Source organism: Zingiber officinale, chromosome 1A (genome assembly GCF_018446385.1).
Source record: "Zingiber officinale cultivar Zhangliang chromosome 1A, Zo_v1.1, whole genome shotgun sequence".
Taxonomy (NCBI): domain Eukaryota; kingdom Viridiplantae; phylum Streptophyta; class Magnoliopsida; order Zingiberales; family Zingiberaceae; genus Zingiber; species Zingiber officinale.
The window spans coordinates 13,576,739-13,597,104 of record NC_055987.1 but is presented as its reverse complement, the minus strand read 5'-3'; the positions used below and the strand labels follow the sequence as shown (position 1 = coordinate 13,597,104).

The following is a 20,366-nucleotide window of genomic DNA, read 5'->3' as shown; positions in this document are numbered from 1 at the left end:
CTCATTGAACTTAAAGAAGTCAAAACAAAGATAGTTTCTGATTATAATTAATATAGTGTCATTAAATAAGGGAAGATGAAATATCATTAAAAAAAGGTATAAAAGAATATGTCAGTGTAAAGGAGATAAGTTAAGATAACATCTCAAAATTTTCTTGGACTTTAATTTCTTTTCCTACCACTGATTCTAACTTGCGTCGGTGGGAGAATGTCAAGGGAATCCCTAGCACCCTTCTAACCGTCCGAGCTTATTTTTGTTCATCTTTAAGATTTGAGAGTATAGTCAATGTACTTGTCAACTCATCGAGTTGTCTTCAAGAGTCTTGGCGTATGATCATATTCTCTAACCACTTAATAGTTAATTATAAGTGGATCCTATAATTTTTTTCTTTTTATATAATCTGTAGATATAATCTATACACGACCTGTGAGGGGGCACATGATGCACCTAGTCACCTTTGTTACACAAGTTTTCAAGGCAAACAAAAAATAGCCAAAAAAATTAGGAAGCCAACTGGTAAAAACGGGAATTTAGGAGCACCAATCAGAAAAATCCACGTCATAATTGTATTCGTGGACTTCTTTTCTCTTTTTCAAGTCTCCATCCAGCACCGATACCAGGCTTCTGGAAACCGTCCATTTGAATGATCCGGTGATCTCCTCCGTCCACATCGCGGCCTTCAGTTTACAGACGCCGTGTCGTCTCAATTATCTCGGGGTCGCCACTCGCATGAAACGCAGACAGAATTAACACGAGCTTCGCACGTGCCGACGCCCACCGGAGCGCACCATTTTAACCCCCTTCCTCGAAAGAATCCCAACTTTCTCCTCCCATCGCATGGCTTCCATCTCCGGCGTCTGCTCCCCCTCCTCCGCCGTCCGTCTCCGTAGGTCACTCCCCGTCCCGTACTCCGTCCATCTCCGCCACATCCGGCCGCTTCGATCCGTCGCAGACCTCCACCGTTCCTCCTCTGCATCATCAGCCCCATCGGCTGACGCCTCTCTTCCCGTGGAGAAGGTCGAGAAGAGATCCATCGAGAAGAACCCAATTAATCTATGGCACCGTTATGTCGACTGGCTCTACCAGCACAAGGAGCTCGGTCTCTTTCTCGACGTTAGCCGGATTGGGTTCACCGACGAGTTCTTTGACCTGATGGAGCCTCGGCTTCAAAAGGCGTTCGTAGCAATGCAGGATCTCGAGAAGGGGGCCATCGCCAACCCCGATGAGGGTCGCATGGTCGGCCATTACTGGCTGCGGAACTCGAAGCTCGCACCCACTTCATTCTTGAGGCTTCAGATAGAGAACACGCTCGATTCCATCTGCAAGTTTGCCAATGACGTTATTAGTGCAAAGGTAATGCTTCCGTTCTTGTTTACTTAAATGCGTAGCTTAACTGAACTTGTAAGTTTACAAGCGTGTCTTCTCGACTTCTTATTCTATAGCTGGCGGATTATTAGTATTGTAAGCATTGATAGATATCAGGATTCAGCCTTTGGAATTGGATCACAGTTGTCTGTTTGATATTTTATTGCTCCAACTTACCTTCTAAAATGTAAAAAGGAAAACAGTGTTTATTTTCTTAGGTACCAAATTTTGCATCCACTCAGCTCCACAAATTAAATACTAAGTTTCGTTGTAATATTCCAATCACAGAGTAATTTCAGTACATTTAACGAAAATCTGTCACAATGTAATAATTTCTGACAATAATTCTAGGTCACTTTGAATTTTGATTGAGACATTTATCAAAACAAAATTAGAAAATTTTATAACAGTCAAATTTGCAACGGTGGAAGGCCCACTGCCTCAATATTCCCCTTTGATAGTGCCCCACAAATACTTAAGGGTGCAAATCCTTCAAGGAAAGGACTAACAATCATTTCATAACAACTGTCTTTTTATGGTTAAATTTCTAAAGTTGTGTTCCTACTGCTCAATATATCCTTAGTTCTGGTGTATTTAACACTTTTGAATCCTACAGAGATTTCGTTTTTGACTTTTAATTGATATTATTGAAAACAGATTAAACCTCCATCTCCAGCTGGACGCTTTACCCAAGTGCTGTCTGTAGGAATTGGCGGTTCAGCTTTAGGCCCTCAATTTGTTGCGGAGGCATTGGCTCCTGACAATCCTCCTCTGAAGGTAGGCATCCTATCAGTCCCTATGTTTCTTAATCATCTAATTTATACAGTCCCCAGAAGATAGGCCTGTTCATATTTTTCAATAATGTTGTATATACAAAGTCAAAATCATGCATTGTGCTCTTCAACAAGTATCCTGCAACAGCTTATTTGATAGGTTTACATTCCTTTATTCTCCAATCATATATTTTATAATTTACCTTCATTTCATTGAGTTCTCCTTTTGGTTTGCTCTTAAGCATGGTTTCAGTTGCACAACCTGTATTGGCTGTGCAGACCTGATCTTCATTATCCTGTCAACAATTGAAATAATCTGTAGCATTCTTTTACCAATACTTTTTAAATAATTTATGACATGGAAAATGGGTGGTACTGTTCTGTAACCAGTATCCTTATGCTTTTAGCAAGATCTGGTATTTTTACTTGAGCTCCATATAATAAGACAGCATGGAAATTTTATAATCAGTTATGCACTGCAACCAAGGTGGTTCAAGTTTTAACATATATTAATATATGGTTATAGTTGCATTGAGAATGCTAATTGGAAGGATGCCATATCTTCTGATGAACTAAAGTTTGGATTACTAATAGGAAAATAAACAAAAAAAGGTAGATTTTGTGATCCTTTGAGCAAGAAATTTATCATTGGGAACTACATTGGCAAATCTAAGCAAAAATACCCTTCTATCTTGGCTCTACTTTGTTTTGCAAAATGCTTTAACCTATCATTGGGTCCACTGGGTATGGATTTGTCACTCATCTTTGTTTATGTTGATGCATGCATTGAACTACACATTTGTTCCAACATGTTAGACTTGAGTTGGTAACTTCTATGCCTGCTCTATTTTTGTACTTAAAATGATAGATCATTGCATATAGTTAGTACTTCATGTGGTTTGACTCGAGGTTTAAACATCTCAGTCTGAGTTATGGTTCTGATACATGGTCAAAATGAGATGATTGGTGGTTCCCTTAGTGTACCATGGTGGTGCCAGCAAACATCAACCAAGAGAAATTGAAGAGTGAAGAAGGAACGAGGAGAACTCCAGCTTGTAGACAACCTCAAGGTGGAACCCTACCTTGCACAACCCTCAATACACCTCGCAGAATCATCACTGCTGTTTGTCTTGTAGTGAAAGATCTTGATTTTGGTGGCAGATTGTGGAACTTAAGAAGACACTTGCCCTCTTTCTCGATTCTGCATCACACTTCCCATTGCACTCCAGTGGCAGATGGCTCATGGCTTTGAGGAAGATGCTTACAAGTCTAGCTTATATCAGGTGTATCAATGTGGTTTGTATGTCGATCAGTGGCAAAATGACAAGTTTTGCTTGGCAAGCAACAAGATTTAAATCCATGGTTTGAGTATATGATTTAAATAACTTGATGATACTAAACTTTAGATATCTTATACTGACTCTAGTGCTCTTCAGCTACCTGTATGTATCTTATTTGCCTGTCAATGATTGCGTTTTATTGTACTGTTTCCTTACCGGTAATTATTTTTACCATGGGCATCATAACTGACCTTTTCAATAATAGCACACAAATAGTTTATGCTAGATGAACTTTGTTAAAGTTTGGTTTATGCTTCCTAATGAATTTCTTAAATTTCCTGCTTTTTATGTGATTCTTTTTTCTCATTTTCAGTATTTCAATTTCTGTTTTTTTGTTGTGTGCCAGATAAGGTTTATTGATAATACAGATCCAGCTGGCATTGATCATCAAATTGCACAGCTTGGGCCCGAGCTTGCATCAACCCTTGTAATTGTAATCTCAAAGGTCAGTTTAGTAATATGAGTATACTGTTGATGGTTTTTGTTTTTCATCCTTTTCTAGTCTGTGTTTCACAAAATAAACTCATACAAAATATGTCCATGCTCAGAGTGGAGGCACCCCTGAGACCCGAAATGGTTTGTTGGAAGTGCAGAAGGCCTTTCGAGAAGCTGGGCTAGATTTTTCAAAACAGGTATTATTTAAAGTTCTTATCCTCATGTTGATAGTTAATTTCCTTACCTGCACAAGAGTATTCAGATGTTTGTTGTCAATATATTATGGTTAGTAGTATCTAAACATTATCTATCAGTAATATTTTTGAGTAAATGTTTGGTGGGAAAGGAGTATTGTATCTCTTTTTCAGAGACAATTAACTAGGCTAAAATTTGCAAAACAGTAATTATCTTATGATTGAGTGGTTTCATGGAGGAAATAATTTAACTCTGATTGCCCTCACATAGATGAGATCTTGTCGCTTTATAAATTTTGAATGATGCAGGTTAACTATGCTTAATATACTTTTATTGTGTATGGTCTATATGTTCTTAGCAGTGTCCTAATTGTCTGTGACTCTTCAGGATGCTTTTTGATAAGTTGTGGGTAATTCTTTCCAAAAACTGGTGATGTTCCAAATTAGTATGCATTTGCAGGGCGTTGCAATTACTCAGGAAAACTCCTTATTGGATAATACAGCTAAGATCGAAGGGTGGTTAGCAAGATTTCCTATGTTCGACTGGGTTGGCGGTAGAACCTCAGAACTGTCTGCTGTTGGTTTACTCCCTGCTGCACTCCAAGTATTTATCTATTATTTGATTCCTTTTGTGCTAGCTGTGAAAGGTTAAACTCACTATGTCTGCAATCTAGGGGATTGACATTAAAGAAATGCTTGCTGGTGCATCATTGATGGATGAAGCAACTCGCTTGTCAGTGGTATATTACATCTTACTCTGATTAGAATCATGGAACATATGCTAATTTCAGAATTGGTATCAAGAATCATAGTAGTTGTATTATCAGGTAGTTTTATTTCACACTGTTTTATCCAGGTCAAGAATAATCCAGCAGCATTACTTGCTTTATGTTGGTATTGGGCTTCTGATGGTGTTGGATCTAAGGTTTGCAAATTGATCTACAATTATGTACCATACACTGCAATTGCTGATCTTACTTAATGTACTATTACCATCTCCTACCTACAGGACATGGTTGTACTTCCTTACAAGGATAGCTTATTGCTCTTTAGTAGGTATCTGCAGCAGTTAGTCATGGAATCCCTTGGAAAGGAATTTGATCTCAATGGAAATCGGGTTTGTAGCATTAGCTTTGGATGGTTTCTTTATGTCAAGACCATGATCTGGATACTTCTGAAAATCTAATTAAATGTCACATACAATTTCACCAAGTCCACAGCATGACATTATATAAGCTTTTCTGTGACTTCATTTCATTACTTGACAGTCATATTTGCTCTGTTTAAAGCAAATTAAAATCACCTTCTACTGCATATGGATATCATAAACTGTAAGCATATGATTTTGCATACATTTTATATGCCAAGTTAGCTGATTTTTATAAGTTATGCATCTCGCACCTCCACCAAACAAGCAACAAAGTTGCTTACTTGAATGAAACAAAACGGTAGGCCAATAGTTGGGAGATAAAGAGTTTCTGACACAGGTCATTAGTAATCAAGGTGTGTAGGAATTCTTGTGATGATTTTACCATAAGAGTCATGCATGCTATTACTATATATTCCAGAAAAATGTGACATTTATTTGCATCGTAGACCTGTTAGTTCTACTTGGTGTGTCCACATTTATGAAGTCACATTTTGAGTTTCTTTTGAGTTTCATAGGAATGCATACTCGTTCAGTCAAACTACTATGGTTTCTTGGCAAACTTTTGGGCATGTTTGTGGTCCATAAATTATGATTGCAGGCACTTATTCTGTATGGTTATGATGATACATTTAATTATTCCAGCAGGACAGTTCTGCTTCACAGTTAGCTTATCTTGAACATGAACTGTTAGGACTTGTTTTCTGTACCTAGTACATTATCACTTCTCTTTTCTTCGGATCTTCTTTTTCCACACTTGTGCTTTATATGTTCTTGGATTACTTTTCCTATGCATAGTAGATAAGCCAATCCATAGCGATTACTAATGTTGCTTTCCTGTCATACTAAAAAATTGAGTTTGCCTTGTCTGCTTGTAATGAATATTCTTAAATAGTTGGAACATATGTTTTTCATTTTTTTTAAAAAATGCGTCCAATGAATTTCATTTAGGTTAATCAAGGACTTTCAGTGTATGGAAATAAAGGAAGCACGGACCAGCATGCGTGAGTTTTTACTCCTGGTCATTTGTTATTCTTCTAGATAGCAAGTAATATGGTCTCTTATTCAACGTCATCTTACTTTGAGCAGGTACATACAGCAGTTGAGAGAAGGGGTACACAATTTTTTTGTTACTTTCATTGAGGTATTACGTGACAGGCCACCTGGTCATGACTGGGAGCTGGAACCAGGGGTTACATGCGGCGATTATTTATTTGGAATGTTGCAGGTGGATATTAAATTTGCTGTAATGTCATACAATGAGATATCTCTGAATTGAGTAGCTTTCTTTTTCATGCATTTGTTTACTAGTTAAATTAGCCAAGTTGATACCATTTCTTTTTGGCTAGTTCGACGCCTGCATTGTAGTGCAATGCAAAAGCTTAGTCAGTATTTTTTTGTTGTCTATAGTTGGCATATGCCTTGACCTTGGAATTTGCCTTGAGATTTTAAGTTTGCCATTTCTTTACTGAGAGAGATACATATTTCACCATCTGGTTAGGGTGTGGAATATATTAGAAGAGCAAAGAACCATAAAACGTTGGCTATATAAAACATTTAAGTCATGCAACTTCCAGCATCATAGATATGAGCTGATGCTAGGCATTATTTTGTTGGCTTCGTTCAGTAATAATGGATGAGTCATCTTGCTTTGATCTAATATAGTATCCAGAAAATTTTCAAGCTGGTGCTCTTAAGAACCTTTTCTCCTTTTTTTTTTCTTGGAGAAGATTGTCATCTTTCCATGGGTGACCCCCTTGGCACACATATCAAGCAATCACACATGCAAATTCTTCATAATTCCAATACTTGTTGCGTTATGCATTCCAGTATAACTTGCATCCGGTATAGCTTTTGGCTAATCCAAGGGCAATGTCTTCATGAAGTAGTAGGCATGCAAATTGCGTTGCTCTTAACAGAATATCCACGTCGAATTACTGGAGATAGATTCATCTCATCTCTGGGTAGATAATTGAATATCAGTGAATTATCATAGTTTGTTTTATTTTATTCCCTTCTTGTCTGAAAGTGTATTTTTTATTAATGTCTTGAATAAGTTGTATATGCTTGGTGTCTATCAATCTTTCTTATTTGCTAAAGGATGGTTTATGTTTGGACAGGGTACACGATCAGCGCTATATGCAAATGATCGTGAATCAATCACAGTGACAGTACAAGAAGTGACTCCTAGAAGTGTAGGAGCATTAATTGCTCTCTATGAACGTGCTGTTGGAATTTATGCACAGTTGGTCAATATCAATGCGTATCATCAACCTGGTATCATTACATTTCTCTTCATGTTTGATAAAGGCATTGTCTTATTTCATTAAAAATGCTAATTGTTTCTCTTCATGTTTGATAAAGTCATTGACTTAATTCATTAAGAAATGTTAATATTCGCTACATTTATCTGTGGTTCAGGTGTGGAAGCTGGGAAGAAAGCTGCTGGTGAAGTATTAGCTCTGCAGAAGAGGATCTTGACCGTTTTAAGCGAGGCTAGGTATATTATGTTATTATCTTTTTCTTCTTAGTTTCTCCTTGGAATTTGCTGGAATCTCTAGTAATTATGTCAAGACTCAAGATCAGATAAAACATTGGAAGTTTTAACATTATGGTCTCTCGGACCTTGAAGCAAGGATGTCAAGTCTATAGCTTAGTGTTCTATTGTTGGAAAAAAGTTCTTTGCTGATCAAAGCCTGGATAAAAGACATGGTTGGATTTATAATAACGCCGCCAAGCTAAGTTAATCCCAACTATTTTGGGGCTAGGGTTTGTATCATATAGAACATCGATCTTAATTTGGTTATATATTATTGGCACAAGCAAGATTCAAACACAAGATTTCATGTTCTGATAGCATATTAAATTTAAGTTGTTGACAGCTTATCCCCAAAGCTCAAGATGTTAGAAAAGAGAGGTTATATGCATTTAACACTAAAAAGGAAAACTTGTAAATAACTTTCAATTGGTCGAAAGCTGAAACGTTGACATGTTTACATTTGGACCAAATACCATTTAACAATACCATACTAGGAAGTACTGAGCAAACTAGGTGAATTTTGCTGTACCATTTGGATTGGTAAGCACGTCTCTCAAAAGAACTCTACATACTGGTATATACAAGTCTACAAACGGGTAAACAAAGCAGCAATAGTTTTCATCAGTTATCCTGGATCATTTCCTCCCCTTTGAGCTTTTAAAAATCATTTTATTGTATTCCACTTATGTACTTGTTAATAATTTTTTGGCTGACCATTTGCCTTGAAAACTATTCTTTTCAAGGAAAGGGACCAGTTTATATGATTGTATTCTTAATCTTCCCCCTTATTGGATGGGTGAGCTGTGAGCATAATGGATTTAACTAATGAGATAATGCCACTGTCACTGCCAAGATTTGGATGCAGGACTTTCTGCTTTTATATCAAATTAAAGTTGATCGGCCAATTACTTATTCCAAATTCTTCAACTATAAAGAAATTGACCCTCCACACGCTAATCGTATTCCTCTGTTTTTGGCTTTACTGTGTTCAATTTGTAAATGCTTTGTCTTCTCTTTCAGCTGCAAACTGCCTGTTGAGCCACTTTCACTTGAGGAAATTGCCGAACGATGTCATGTCCCAGAGCAGGTAATTTTTTTTCACAATTAACTCAATAAATACACTTAGTCTCATTTCAGAAGTTGAGAAAAAAAAGGATTTGTGAAATTACCTATTCATAATCAGTACATGCTCAGCCTTGTTCAGAGGTTCTAGAAAAAAGCATCATGAGAGGAGATATCTATGCATTGCATGTCCTAATAGCCTGGGCTAAGGCTGCTCTTTTCATGCAATCCTCCTGACTAATATTTATGAATATAGTATAATGTCTCTCTTTATTAATATACAATCATTTGGAATCAGAAATTGTTTAAAGATTTAAGTTTTGCCTACTTGAGACAGTATTTCATTTTATTATTGATAAGAGTATGGAAGTCTATATTTTTGTGTCGTGTGTCAATTCTATTGGATTTAAATCCTTCATAGAAATTTTTGCATATTGGGTCCCTGATAATAGCACTTCTTTTAAGCATCAACTGCTACAATAGTTGTGTGTATATAAAGACGTTGACATATTGTTGTTAATTAAGGTAGTCAGACGAACGTCTAAGCTCTAATGCTAGGCCAGACGCTACTATGGAGTGGTCTTATTAGGGAACTACTTAAATTGAGCTTTGTCTAGGCAAACCCCTAATAAGAAGCATTAGGTGAGTGATTGACTGACTAGATGCTGACCTTTGACTGACTATTTTTGTTGGGTAAGCTATTGCAACGTAGCCAATGCAACTACTACTAATTCAACTACCTTGGAAGAACTAGAATCACTGTCAACAATCTAGTAATTATTTTTTCCCCCTTATTTCTTACTTCTGGAGCAGATAGAAATGATCTACAAGATAATAGCACATATGGCTGCAAATGATAGAGCATTGATCGCCGAAGGCAGTTGCGGTTCACCACGAAGCATCAAGGTTTACCTCGGCGAGTGTAATATAGATGAGTTGCTTGCTTGATCTTGTTGGTTTTGTTACATTGCAACTACAAGGTAAATGAACTCGGAGGTTGGAAGTCGCATTATAATCCCCCCTTGTGGATAGTTTACAAGTGAATTTGTGGCAGAAATAATATCTGAAACCCGTTGGTTTCACGCATTTATTTTCATATTTTGTTTTCATCTTGACATGTAGAGGGGCTTTGAATAAGAAAACCATTTTGAGATTACTGTACTGTGTTTGTATTTGCCAGATATTAATTCATTCCGCTTGGTTCCAAATTCTCATCATGTCCTTAAACTTTGTTGATGATTTAAATTTATTTAAATGTTTAAAATTTTCAAATTGTTATTTTTTTTTAAAAATAAATATCTTCTATTTTTTAAAGTGTATTGGAAATTACTCCCTTATTACTAAGATCAAATTAGGGCTCTAAAATTCTATCTCCGTGTCCCACTTGTCGTCTCAGTCTGCAATATAATTCTTGGGGAAGGTGAATTCCCCTTGAGGGGTCACCATCCATATTGGAATTCGGTCGGATCTTAGCAGGGGTTCAAATCAACGGTTGAGAAAAGTATGCTTAGATTTGGTCAGATTTCGATATCGATCATATTGATGGTAACTTTTTTGGGCTCACCTTCTTCAAGGGTTGTAGTGTTGATCGAGACGACAATCAGAGGCTGTCGACAATGGACTAGTGCGACGAATGAAACATGGGGGCAAGTAATTTTGGGAACAGAGAACTTAATCTCCTTATTATTCTTATCAACCTTTGTTAAAAATGTAACATTGTATCCCTGTAATATTTGTTATGTTAATTAGGCACAATGATGAGATATTCAAATGCTAACGGATGTGAGTTTTTTTTAAGGGAGAAAAATATCATGTGGTATTTATATAATATTCTCAACCATTTTAAAATCCACATCTGATCAATATTTAATTATGTTTATTAAATAACTCAGAATTTATAAAATTAATTTGTTGATTAATGAATATAGTATACTTGGATAGGGTAGTAATTGTCAAGAGGAAGACAGAAGGTGATGCACTTCTAAGTAGAACTTCTCAGTTTTTACGATCAGCTCCCACTTATTTAAAGATTTAGATAAATTTTAACAAATATGTAAAATTTTAGATAGATTTAGATATTTTAATTTTATTTTGAGGAAATGGTGTAGTTCCATTTTGTCAGTTGAACATGAAGTTTTCTGACATGGAAAAATACAATACACATCGCATCACTTTTAATTGAGGTTGAATAAGATTATAATGGAGGTTTGATTTTAATATACTTTAAATAATAGAATAGATTTAAAAAGTACATCACACTCAAGCAATTACTAAATAAACAATTATATCCCACACAAGCAACTATATATCTACCATGAGATCAGATATTATGTTTAGAACAATGAAAGGTTAAAGAAAAAAATCTTAACAAACAAATTAAAGGATAGATATATAAATTTATGATTCATCATTTCATTTTGTTTTGGATTTCATGAATTTATATATCTATCTTTAAATTTATTATTAAGATTTTTTTTTTGAACATATTATTTTTCTTAAACGTGTTCCTTATCATTCGTTCCACATTATATAAAGTGGTAAATCATGAAAGTAACTTATAGTCCACATCGAAGTCAGCTGCTCTTTTTTTTTTTCTTTTTCTCCAATCATGATATTGGCATTACATTCCAGTATCACACTCTGATGATTAAAAGTACAATATAAATTATGCACAATAATATTCTTCATTCGTGAACAAGATATATAAAAATTGAATATTACTTTTATTCAATACGGTTGAATAAGGATCTTATTGATAGGATATCCTATTTTATTCAAGTTATTCCTTAAACATCATCAGCATTAAATTAAAATTAGTGATTTTTATATTTTGTTTGTTTAGTAGTATCAACTATCAATTTTAGGTCCACTAGTCTTGGTGTGACCTATTCCATTTAAATCACGCCAAATGAGAAATAAATGAATGTATAGTTTGTTCAGCTCTTGAAACATAATCGGATTCAAATCTATGCAAAACTTACATGAGAAAACAATAAACTTTCAAGGAATTTGATTCAACTATGGCAAATAATTTATCAATATAATCATCATATATATTTCACTAAATGACATTATTGCAGTTCTCTCATGACAACCTAGTCACTAATACATGAGTTATTGTTATCATGATATTTGAAATTTGAATTTCGGTATAGTCAAAATAAATATTTTCCTTATATGTTAGTTATTATTCTAAAGACTAGTAACCATATGTAATTTACCTTCTCTATGTTGGTCTTAGGATGAATTAGCGGGGGCACTGGGAGCAAGCGTTGTTATCTTTTTGCGACCACTAAATGATATTATTACCCCCAAGCTATTGTATAGTGATAAATTCAATTAGTCTTATTAATTAGCCTTATGGTGACTAGTCCAACCCTATAAATTTTTTTTTATCAACTACCAGGGTAAATGGAGAAGCGTTCACGACGAGCAACCGAAAAATAGAGCATCCGTTGGTTACGTGCCTCATTTGGAGGAAAAATTCTTGCAAATACGTTATAGCTGAGATCGAACCACAGGTGCCTGGGTGACAACATGGATGTCCTACTGCGGCACCATAGCTCCCGGGACAAAGACTATTATATAGTGTAGCAAAAGACGAATACGCTCGCCCCAGCACCCCCGCCAACCCGAAGAGGTAAATCACGATGACTGAGAATTAGCAAGTGACAAGTGGGATGAGTTTACACAGGTTGCAAGGATTTAGCCCTGTCAACCCCAAAATTCAACCCCAAGACCTCATGTGGCAATCAACCTGTCACTTACTAACTCAGCTAAGTCTGTGGGGGCCAAAGACTACTATATAGTGGCAAAAAAGGTGATTTGCTCGCCCCCAGCACCTCCGTCAATCCGTCCCAAGACCAACACGAAGGAGGTAAATCACGATAATTGGAGAAGCTAGTGCGCAGTGGGAAGAGATACACAGCGACTAAGGAATTACGCCCTGACTACCCCGAGGTTTGAACTCACGCTCTTAAGTGGCAAGCTTCTACGCACTAACCACTCCAGCTAAACCCGTGGAGGCCCAAAGGCTACTATATAGTAAAAGGATATCAAGTGGTCATCTAGATATTCACAGTCTGATCCTCAGTTACTATATATTTATAATGATTTTTCTTCTAAATGGGGTACACAAACATAAAATACTGGATTTTTAGCCGTCTATCATGAATATTTTTTTAATTTATCCTAGCGATCAATGAAAAACTTATATAGGACCTAATCAACCGATTACCTCTGATTCAATATTATTTGGTTCATTAATTTATTTTCCAAATGATATTATAACCCCTAGAGAGACGATTTGTCATGTTATTAATATTATTTGAAGACCATTGGCAATAGCATGTCCATTTTTCCAAAAGAGAAAAAAAATTGACCTGTTTATTAATCTTTTCAAATGTCGACTTGAATATTTTTAATTGTCAACACAAACCCTATAATTAATATCCAGGATTGACTTTTGACTTAATCTACCTTTAAACGAAATCAATTTGAAATTGCTTCACTTAGTTTGAAATTAAGAACTGACATGAGCGTTTGACTATTTGCAATTCGGTTGGTGGGATGTCCTCAAGTCATGTATTTTAAAGTTCTTGACTTTGTTGTTCTTCTATCTCGATGGATGGCTCTTTTTAATTAACTTATAGTTTATAAACTTATACAATTTATAAGTTATTTTAGAAAATTATAAATTATTAGATCTTATTTTAAAAATAAATTATTAAAATATTTAGATGAATTTATTATAATCAACTCAAAGATATTGATGCGTTTGATATTATAAAATCTTTTTATTAATAAAATTATCAAAAAGGGTATAATATTATTAATAGAGGATTTTGAGCGAATTTTTACACCGGAGGAGAGAAAATTGGAAAGAGACATTGGCCGAGAATTGGAAGAAAAGTCAGCGGAGATAAAAAGATATTAGGCTTATAAAAATTTATAGAGAATAATATGAGAATTTATGAAATTATATAAGGATATTTTAGAGAAAAAAATATTAAAATAAGATTTTTTTTTAAAAAAAGTAGGGTCTTCCATATTTTTTAAAAAACAACTTATAGACTCCAAAACAACTTATTTTGACAACTTATAAACTATTTGAAAAAATTTTACCAAATAAATTTGAAGAACTTATAAGCTCCAAAATAACTTATAAACTGTTTTAGAGAGTTTATAAGCTCAGCTAAACACTTTCTTAATTACTTTTTATTATTTTTTTAATGAAGTTTCAGAACTAAATTCACTAATTTAAGTAATTAATACGTCAAATCAATAGACTTACATATATCCACTGTATAAATAAAATCAAAGACATGTATGTTTTATCAGACTTTTGAGTGCACCAATTTTACATCCAAATAGCCACTAGTTTAACCCATTCCAAGTACAAATGCTTTACAATTTTTATAAAATACATTTTACGATGAAGACAACGTAACCTCACGGCAGGGGCAGCTCCACTGAAGGGTAAGGGGAGCTACCCTTAAATATTTTGATATAAAATAATAGAGTACTATATAGTAATAATATCCTTATGTTTTAAATAAATTTTACTAATTTATTATTTCTAACTACTATTATAGTACCATTATATTTTAAAAATTTTATACATAAATTATAATTAATAAAATATCCTCGAAAGACCTCTCCAGTAATCTACGGCTAAATACCCAAATAAAAAAGAATTATTTTTCTTCATAGATGTTATTTGTCTATAGTCTTCATCAATTATATATATATATATATATATATATATATATATATATATATACATAAGCGGTGTTTTGTGCGTGACCATGAGCGAAATCTGATGTGGGCTATCTGACGCGGTCAAAACCCAATTTTTTTAATCTCTCTCATCTACCTGCAACAACTTTTCTCTCTTTCTTTTTAAATTAAAATGAAATTTTATCTTCTTTCTCCTATTACTACATGCAAAAAACATATTATGATAGTGATGATACAACGTTGTAGCAGTTTCTATGCAGTAGCTGCTACAACTTATAGTAGTTACTATGCAGTAGCTACTACAACGTTGCAGTAGCTGCTATAAACGGTGCAGAAACTGCTACAATGATGAAGTAGCTACTATTACAGTGCAGTAGCTGCTACAACGTGCAGAAGCTCCTACAATGGTGCAGTAGCTGCTACAACGGTGTAGTAGCTGCTACAACGGTGTAGAAGCTGCTACAACGGTGCAGTGGTTGTTACAATCGTGCAGTCGCTACTACAATGATGCAGTAACTTCTACAACATAGTAGTTATACAATAACACTGCTACACGTTATAACAGCTACTATACAAAAGCTGCTACAACGTGTAGCAGCTATTGTGTAGTAGCTGTTACAACGTTGTAGAAGCTACAACGTTGTAGCAGCTACATCACCTTTAAAAATTAGCAGCATAATGATTGTTTCATGCAATCAGATGAGAGAAAAAAGAAAATTTTATGATTGTTGTAGGTAGACGAGAAAGAAAAGTTATTGTAGTATACCTTGCGGACTTCGTTAGTGACATAGTGTATTTTAATTTTATTTTTGATTTTTTTTTACTTACAGATATGTTATTTAAATTTTTAGGTTAGGTTACAATATTAAATTTAAAAAATCAAATTGAAAAAAAATTAAATACTTAAAGGGTTGAATGGTAAGATCCTTAGGGTATATATATATATATATATATATATATATATATATATATATATATATATATATATATATATATATATATATATATATATATATATATAGGACTCGTTTGAACTTGAGGGGATAATGAATTTAGGAACCCGGTAGGGGATTTTATCACCTCTGTGGGCCCCCGCCAATGCACTTGCTAATTTAAGTTTCTGTTGAACTTCCTCTCAATGACGTGGGACAATCGAGGACTATATATATATATATATATATATATATATATATATATATATATATATATATATATATATATATATATATATATATATATATATATATATATATATATATATATATATATATATATATATATAAATTTTAAAAAAAAATTACACATGGTGCTCATAAGGTGAACACTATAAGAGTAAGTAGGGTATCAAGACTATATATATATGTTAGGACACATATAAGCTAGAGGGGGAGGGTGAATAGCTTTGTTTCACTTCTTCAAACTTAATGTTGCACGGAAAACTTGAAGCGAAGACTCCACAATATTAACACTTGGATTTTACTTGGTATCTACCTCCTTAAGTGACTAATCTAAGGGTTCACTCATAGCTCCACTATAAATGCCTCATTCGAATTTTCTGGTGCGGAGAATCCTCGTACAAGCTCTAATGCGAGAATACAAACAAGAAATGCAAACAATATTACAAAGGAAATCGAAAAATGACTTTACAACATTTATCTTACTTTGCTTGCTCTTTTCTTGCATTGGATTGCCTCTTGTGGTAGGAAATATAGCAATAATTATCTCCCAAACACCCAAGAACTGACATCTTCAAAACTTCACGGAACCCCATTTTCTAGGGTTTCTCTCAGGCTGGAAAACATCTCTCAATCGATTGACCTTACCCCCCAATCAATTGCCACGTCAGATTAGACTGTTTAAACTTGCAGAACGACTCTTTTTCGCCCAACCAATCGATTGGTGAGTCATACCAATCAATTCTGAGGTTTTCTGTACTCACGCAAAAATACCTCCAATCAATTAACCTGATTGATTACTTTAGCCCCTAATCGATTACCCCAATCGATTGTAGACCTTTTTTTTTTATGAAGAGAACACTGTCTAATCCATTGTCCTAATTGATTTGTATTGCTAGCATCAATTCCCTCAATCAATTCCAACCCGTTCTATTTTCGTAAATCAACCTCTATCAATCAATTGGTGTTACTTCAATCGATTAGGTCAATCAATCTGAGTAACAAAACTTGAAATTTTAGGTTTAGAGTTTGCCAATCGATTGGCACATCACCCCAATTAATTGGTAACTCTAAATTCAATCTTTCCAAGGTTGAATTCCTGTCTTTCCTAGTATCTGATTGACCTCAACCTACCAGGACTTCCTCTGTACAACATCCAGTCATTTGTGATCTATTGGGACTTTCTTGTTGGTGCAATCAGCCGCTAGGGTTTTGATGTTTGACAATGCACCTAAATTTGGTTAGTTTGACCAAAGGTTGATCTAAACATGACCTAATATTTGGAAGAGAGAACTATAGTCAGGATGACTAACAAGGGAAAGTCCTAACTAGAGGTTAGGAAAGATAAAGTCCAAGCAAGTTTGTATGAATTGATATCTGGCAAGGGCAAATATTAACTGGAGGTTAGACAAGTCAAAGTCCAGGAATATTTATAGGACTGGATGTCTGGAAAGGACAAGTCCTAACTAGAGGTTAGGTAAGGCAAAGTCCAAGCAGGTTTATAGGACTGGATGCATGGCAAGGGTAAGTCCAAGCAGGTCAAAAGTGACCGGATGCTTGGCAAAAGAAAATCCTAGGGAGTAAATCGTGGGTGGTGAGATCCTAAGGAGTAAGCCTTAGGTTGTAAAGTCTTGGATGTAGTCCAATCATGAAGCCTAGTTGTTGGATTGATCGCATGTGAGAGGGGGTGAATCACGTGGTTTTTAAAATTTTTCTTTTCAGTTTTAAAAACAGAGTAGAGTATGCAGCGAAAAATTAAAATGAAAACCCAACACTAGAAAACATAAGCGGTTTACTTGATTCGGAGCCTTCGGCGACTCCTACTCCAAAACCCAGGTCCCACGAACCTATCGATGGGTAATTCACTAAAAACCTCTTCCGGTACCCCGAAAGAGAGAATCAAATACAGAGAATAATTCAGATAAGTGTAACAGGCAACACTTTCCGTTTGCAGAATGTAAGTACAAAAGTAAAGTTTGTTACCGACACCTAGAGTTTGAATGTGGAAGCGTTCGTGTGTCCTCGGAATAGTCATCGAGCGCAGTAGCTTTGCAGCAGAGTCATAGCAGAATCCTAGAGCAGTCGGAAGCTTAAATGAAAGCGCAGTAGCTTGTATATCAGTTGTGTACCAATGTCTTCTCGAGACAACCTTAGAAAAGGCATGGAAGGCGCATTCCATAACCATGGAAAGCATCTCCAATGAGGCAAATTTGATCCCGAATAGCCCAACACTTATCCACGACTTTGGAAAAAATTTATCCTGCAGAAGGCGCCTTCTATGGACAATACGCAAGCGCCTTCACTGCTTGAAGGCGCCTTCATTGCTTGAAGGCGCCTTCGGACACTGTTCATCTGAAGGCAACTTTTCTCCTTTTGTTCTATAAAACAACGTTAGTCTAAATAACCTACAAAACAAGTATTAGGACAAATAATAATTTAATATTAAAGATTAGTAATTAGTTCCTATCCTCCCAAGACTAAGAACTAGTTAATGTCTCAGCTTAGGGATCTCAAATGGATTTAAAATGGATCGACGCCTACTATCCATTCAACATGGATACATCCTCACTTGGTCACTCTCCTCCAGTGACTTACCTTAACTTACTAGTTTGCCAGACATCCGGTCAGCTCATCGACCTGTTTGGACTTCATGCCAACTATCCGATCGGCCCGCTGACCTAGTTGGACTTCTTGCCAAATATCTGGTCAGCCCGTCGACATATCTGGTCTTCGTATCAGCTATCCGATCAGTCCGTCGACTTAGCTAAATTTCTTGCCAGATATTCGGTCAGTCCATCTGTAGGACCGTTGGGCCGGCTAGAAGGGTTGGTAAATAACCTGTCAATTAAAAACAGACAACCCTTCCTCGAACGATTAAGCTAACACTTGTAAAATGAATTAAGCAGATAAATAGAAGCATAAAAGAAAAGACGAGGCACCAGATGTTTACTTGGTTACAACCGATGTGGTTGTTAATCCAAGGAAGATTAAGCTCAAAAACTCTTTCAGGCGGAGAAGCCTCTTACAGCATTTAGGCATAGAAAACAGAAGCTTAACAACTAAAGTATACAAGTGTTTGGAAATAGAATGATCGTGATTGTTAAAAAACTTCTGGACCAAGGCTATATTTATAGCCTTGGTCGGGGCGCCTGGAAGGGTTCCGGGTGCCCTGGGGGGGGGGATAAAATTTATCCCCCAACGGTTGGATCGAGTCAAAGCTCGATCCTGGGAAAAAGTCATTTCCGGACGCCCCGGACAGCTCCGGGCGCCCCGGACAGTTCCGGGCGCCTCGGAGCCAAAAGTCAACCCAGTTGACTTTTGGTCTGTGCTCTCTTCTCCGGTTCAGCTCGCCTCTGGTCCGGGAATTTCTGCTCCGGCTCCGCTTGCTTGGGTGATCTCTGACATCCGGAATAGGGCTCACCCGAACCCATCTTCCCGTCTTCTCGAGCATGCTTCCCTCCAGCTTCTCGTCCCTCGGAATTGCCGCGTGTCCCTTCTCGTCCACCAGCGTACTCATCCGCAGACTTCGTCCCTCGGTCGCACCCCGTGCCGACCTTCGCGCTAGCTGCGTCTCTTGCTCCCCGAGCAATCTTCCGCTCCGGCTTTCGTACCACCTCGTCCCTCGGACTGTCGTCCTTCTCGCTAGTTGCGTCTTCTGCTCGACTACCTGTGTTCCTAAGCTCCTGCACACTTAGACACAAGGTTAGAAATGTTGGTGCAACCTTAGGTAAAGGTTGACCTGGTTGACCCAACTCGAGTTGACCTGACTCAAGTTGTATTTTGATGTTTGACGAGAATAGAAAAGTTGTATCTTGATGTTTGACAAGAATATAAACTTGGGAGATTGTGGGTGCAACCTTCGGTCAAGGTTGACCTGGTTGACCCAACTCGAGTTGACCTGACTCGAGTTGTATTTTGATGTTTGACGAGAATAGAAAAGTTGTATCTTGATGTTTGACAAGAATACAAACTTGGGAGATTATGGGTGCAACCTTCGGTCAAGGTTGACCTGGTTGACCCGACTTGAGTTGACTTGATTCGGAAAAGTCCAAGCATGGAGACTTGGCACGGAAAAATCCAAGCAGGGAGCTTGGCACGGGAAAAGTCCAAGTATGGAAACTTGGCACGGAAAAGTCCAAGCAGGGAGCTTGGCACGGGAAAAGTCCAAGTATGGAGACTTAGCACGGAAAAGTCCAAGCAGGGAGCTTGGCACGGGAGAAGTCCAAGTATGGAAGCTTGGCATGGGAAGTCGGAGAGGGCTCGGTAGCTCGTTCTCCGGACTAGGTCAGAGAGGGCTCGGGAGCTCGTTCTCTGGACCGGATGAAGTCGGAGAGGGCTCGGTAGCTCGTTCTCTAGACTAGGTCAGAGAGGGCTCGGGAGCTCGTTCTCTGGACCGGACATGGAAGTCGGAGAGGGCTCGGTAGCTCGTTCTCCGGACTAGGTCAGAGAGGGCTCGGGAGCTCATTCTCTAGACCGGACGAAGTCGGAGAGGGCTCGGTAGCTCGTTCTCTGGACTAGGTCAGAGAGGGCTTGGGAGCTCGTTCTCTGGACCGGACGTGGAAGTCGGAGAGGGCTCGGTAGCTCGTTCTCCGGACTA

General features: G+C 36.8%; 1 protein-coding gene across 1 annotated transcript; it reads left to right on the top strand.

Moving 5' to 3' along the window:
- The first annotated feature begins 773 nt into the window (after positions 1 to 773).
- On the top strand, positions 774 to 10,063 carry LOC122019580 (glucose-6-phosphate isomerase 1, chloroplastic-like). Its single transcript, XM_042577038.1, has 14 exons — positions 774 to 1,353; positions 2,023 to 2,142; positions 3,825 to 3,923; positions 4,027 to 4,110; positions 4,568 to 4,711; positions 4,782 to 4,847; positions 4,964 to 5,032; positions 5,117 to 5,224; positions 6,206 to 6,258; positions 6,344 to 6,482; positions 7,375 to 7,531; positions 7,676 to 7,754; positions 8,814 to 8,880; positions 9,669 to 10,063. The coding sequence occupies exons 1-14, from the start codon at positions 838 to 840 to the stop codon at positions 9,801 to 9,803; spliced, it is 1,836 nt and encodes a 611-aa protein (XP_042432972.1). The 5' UTR covers positions 774 to 837; the 3' UTR covers positions 9,804 to 10,063.
- The last annotated feature ends 10,303 nt before the right edge of the window (positions 10,064 to 20,366 follow it).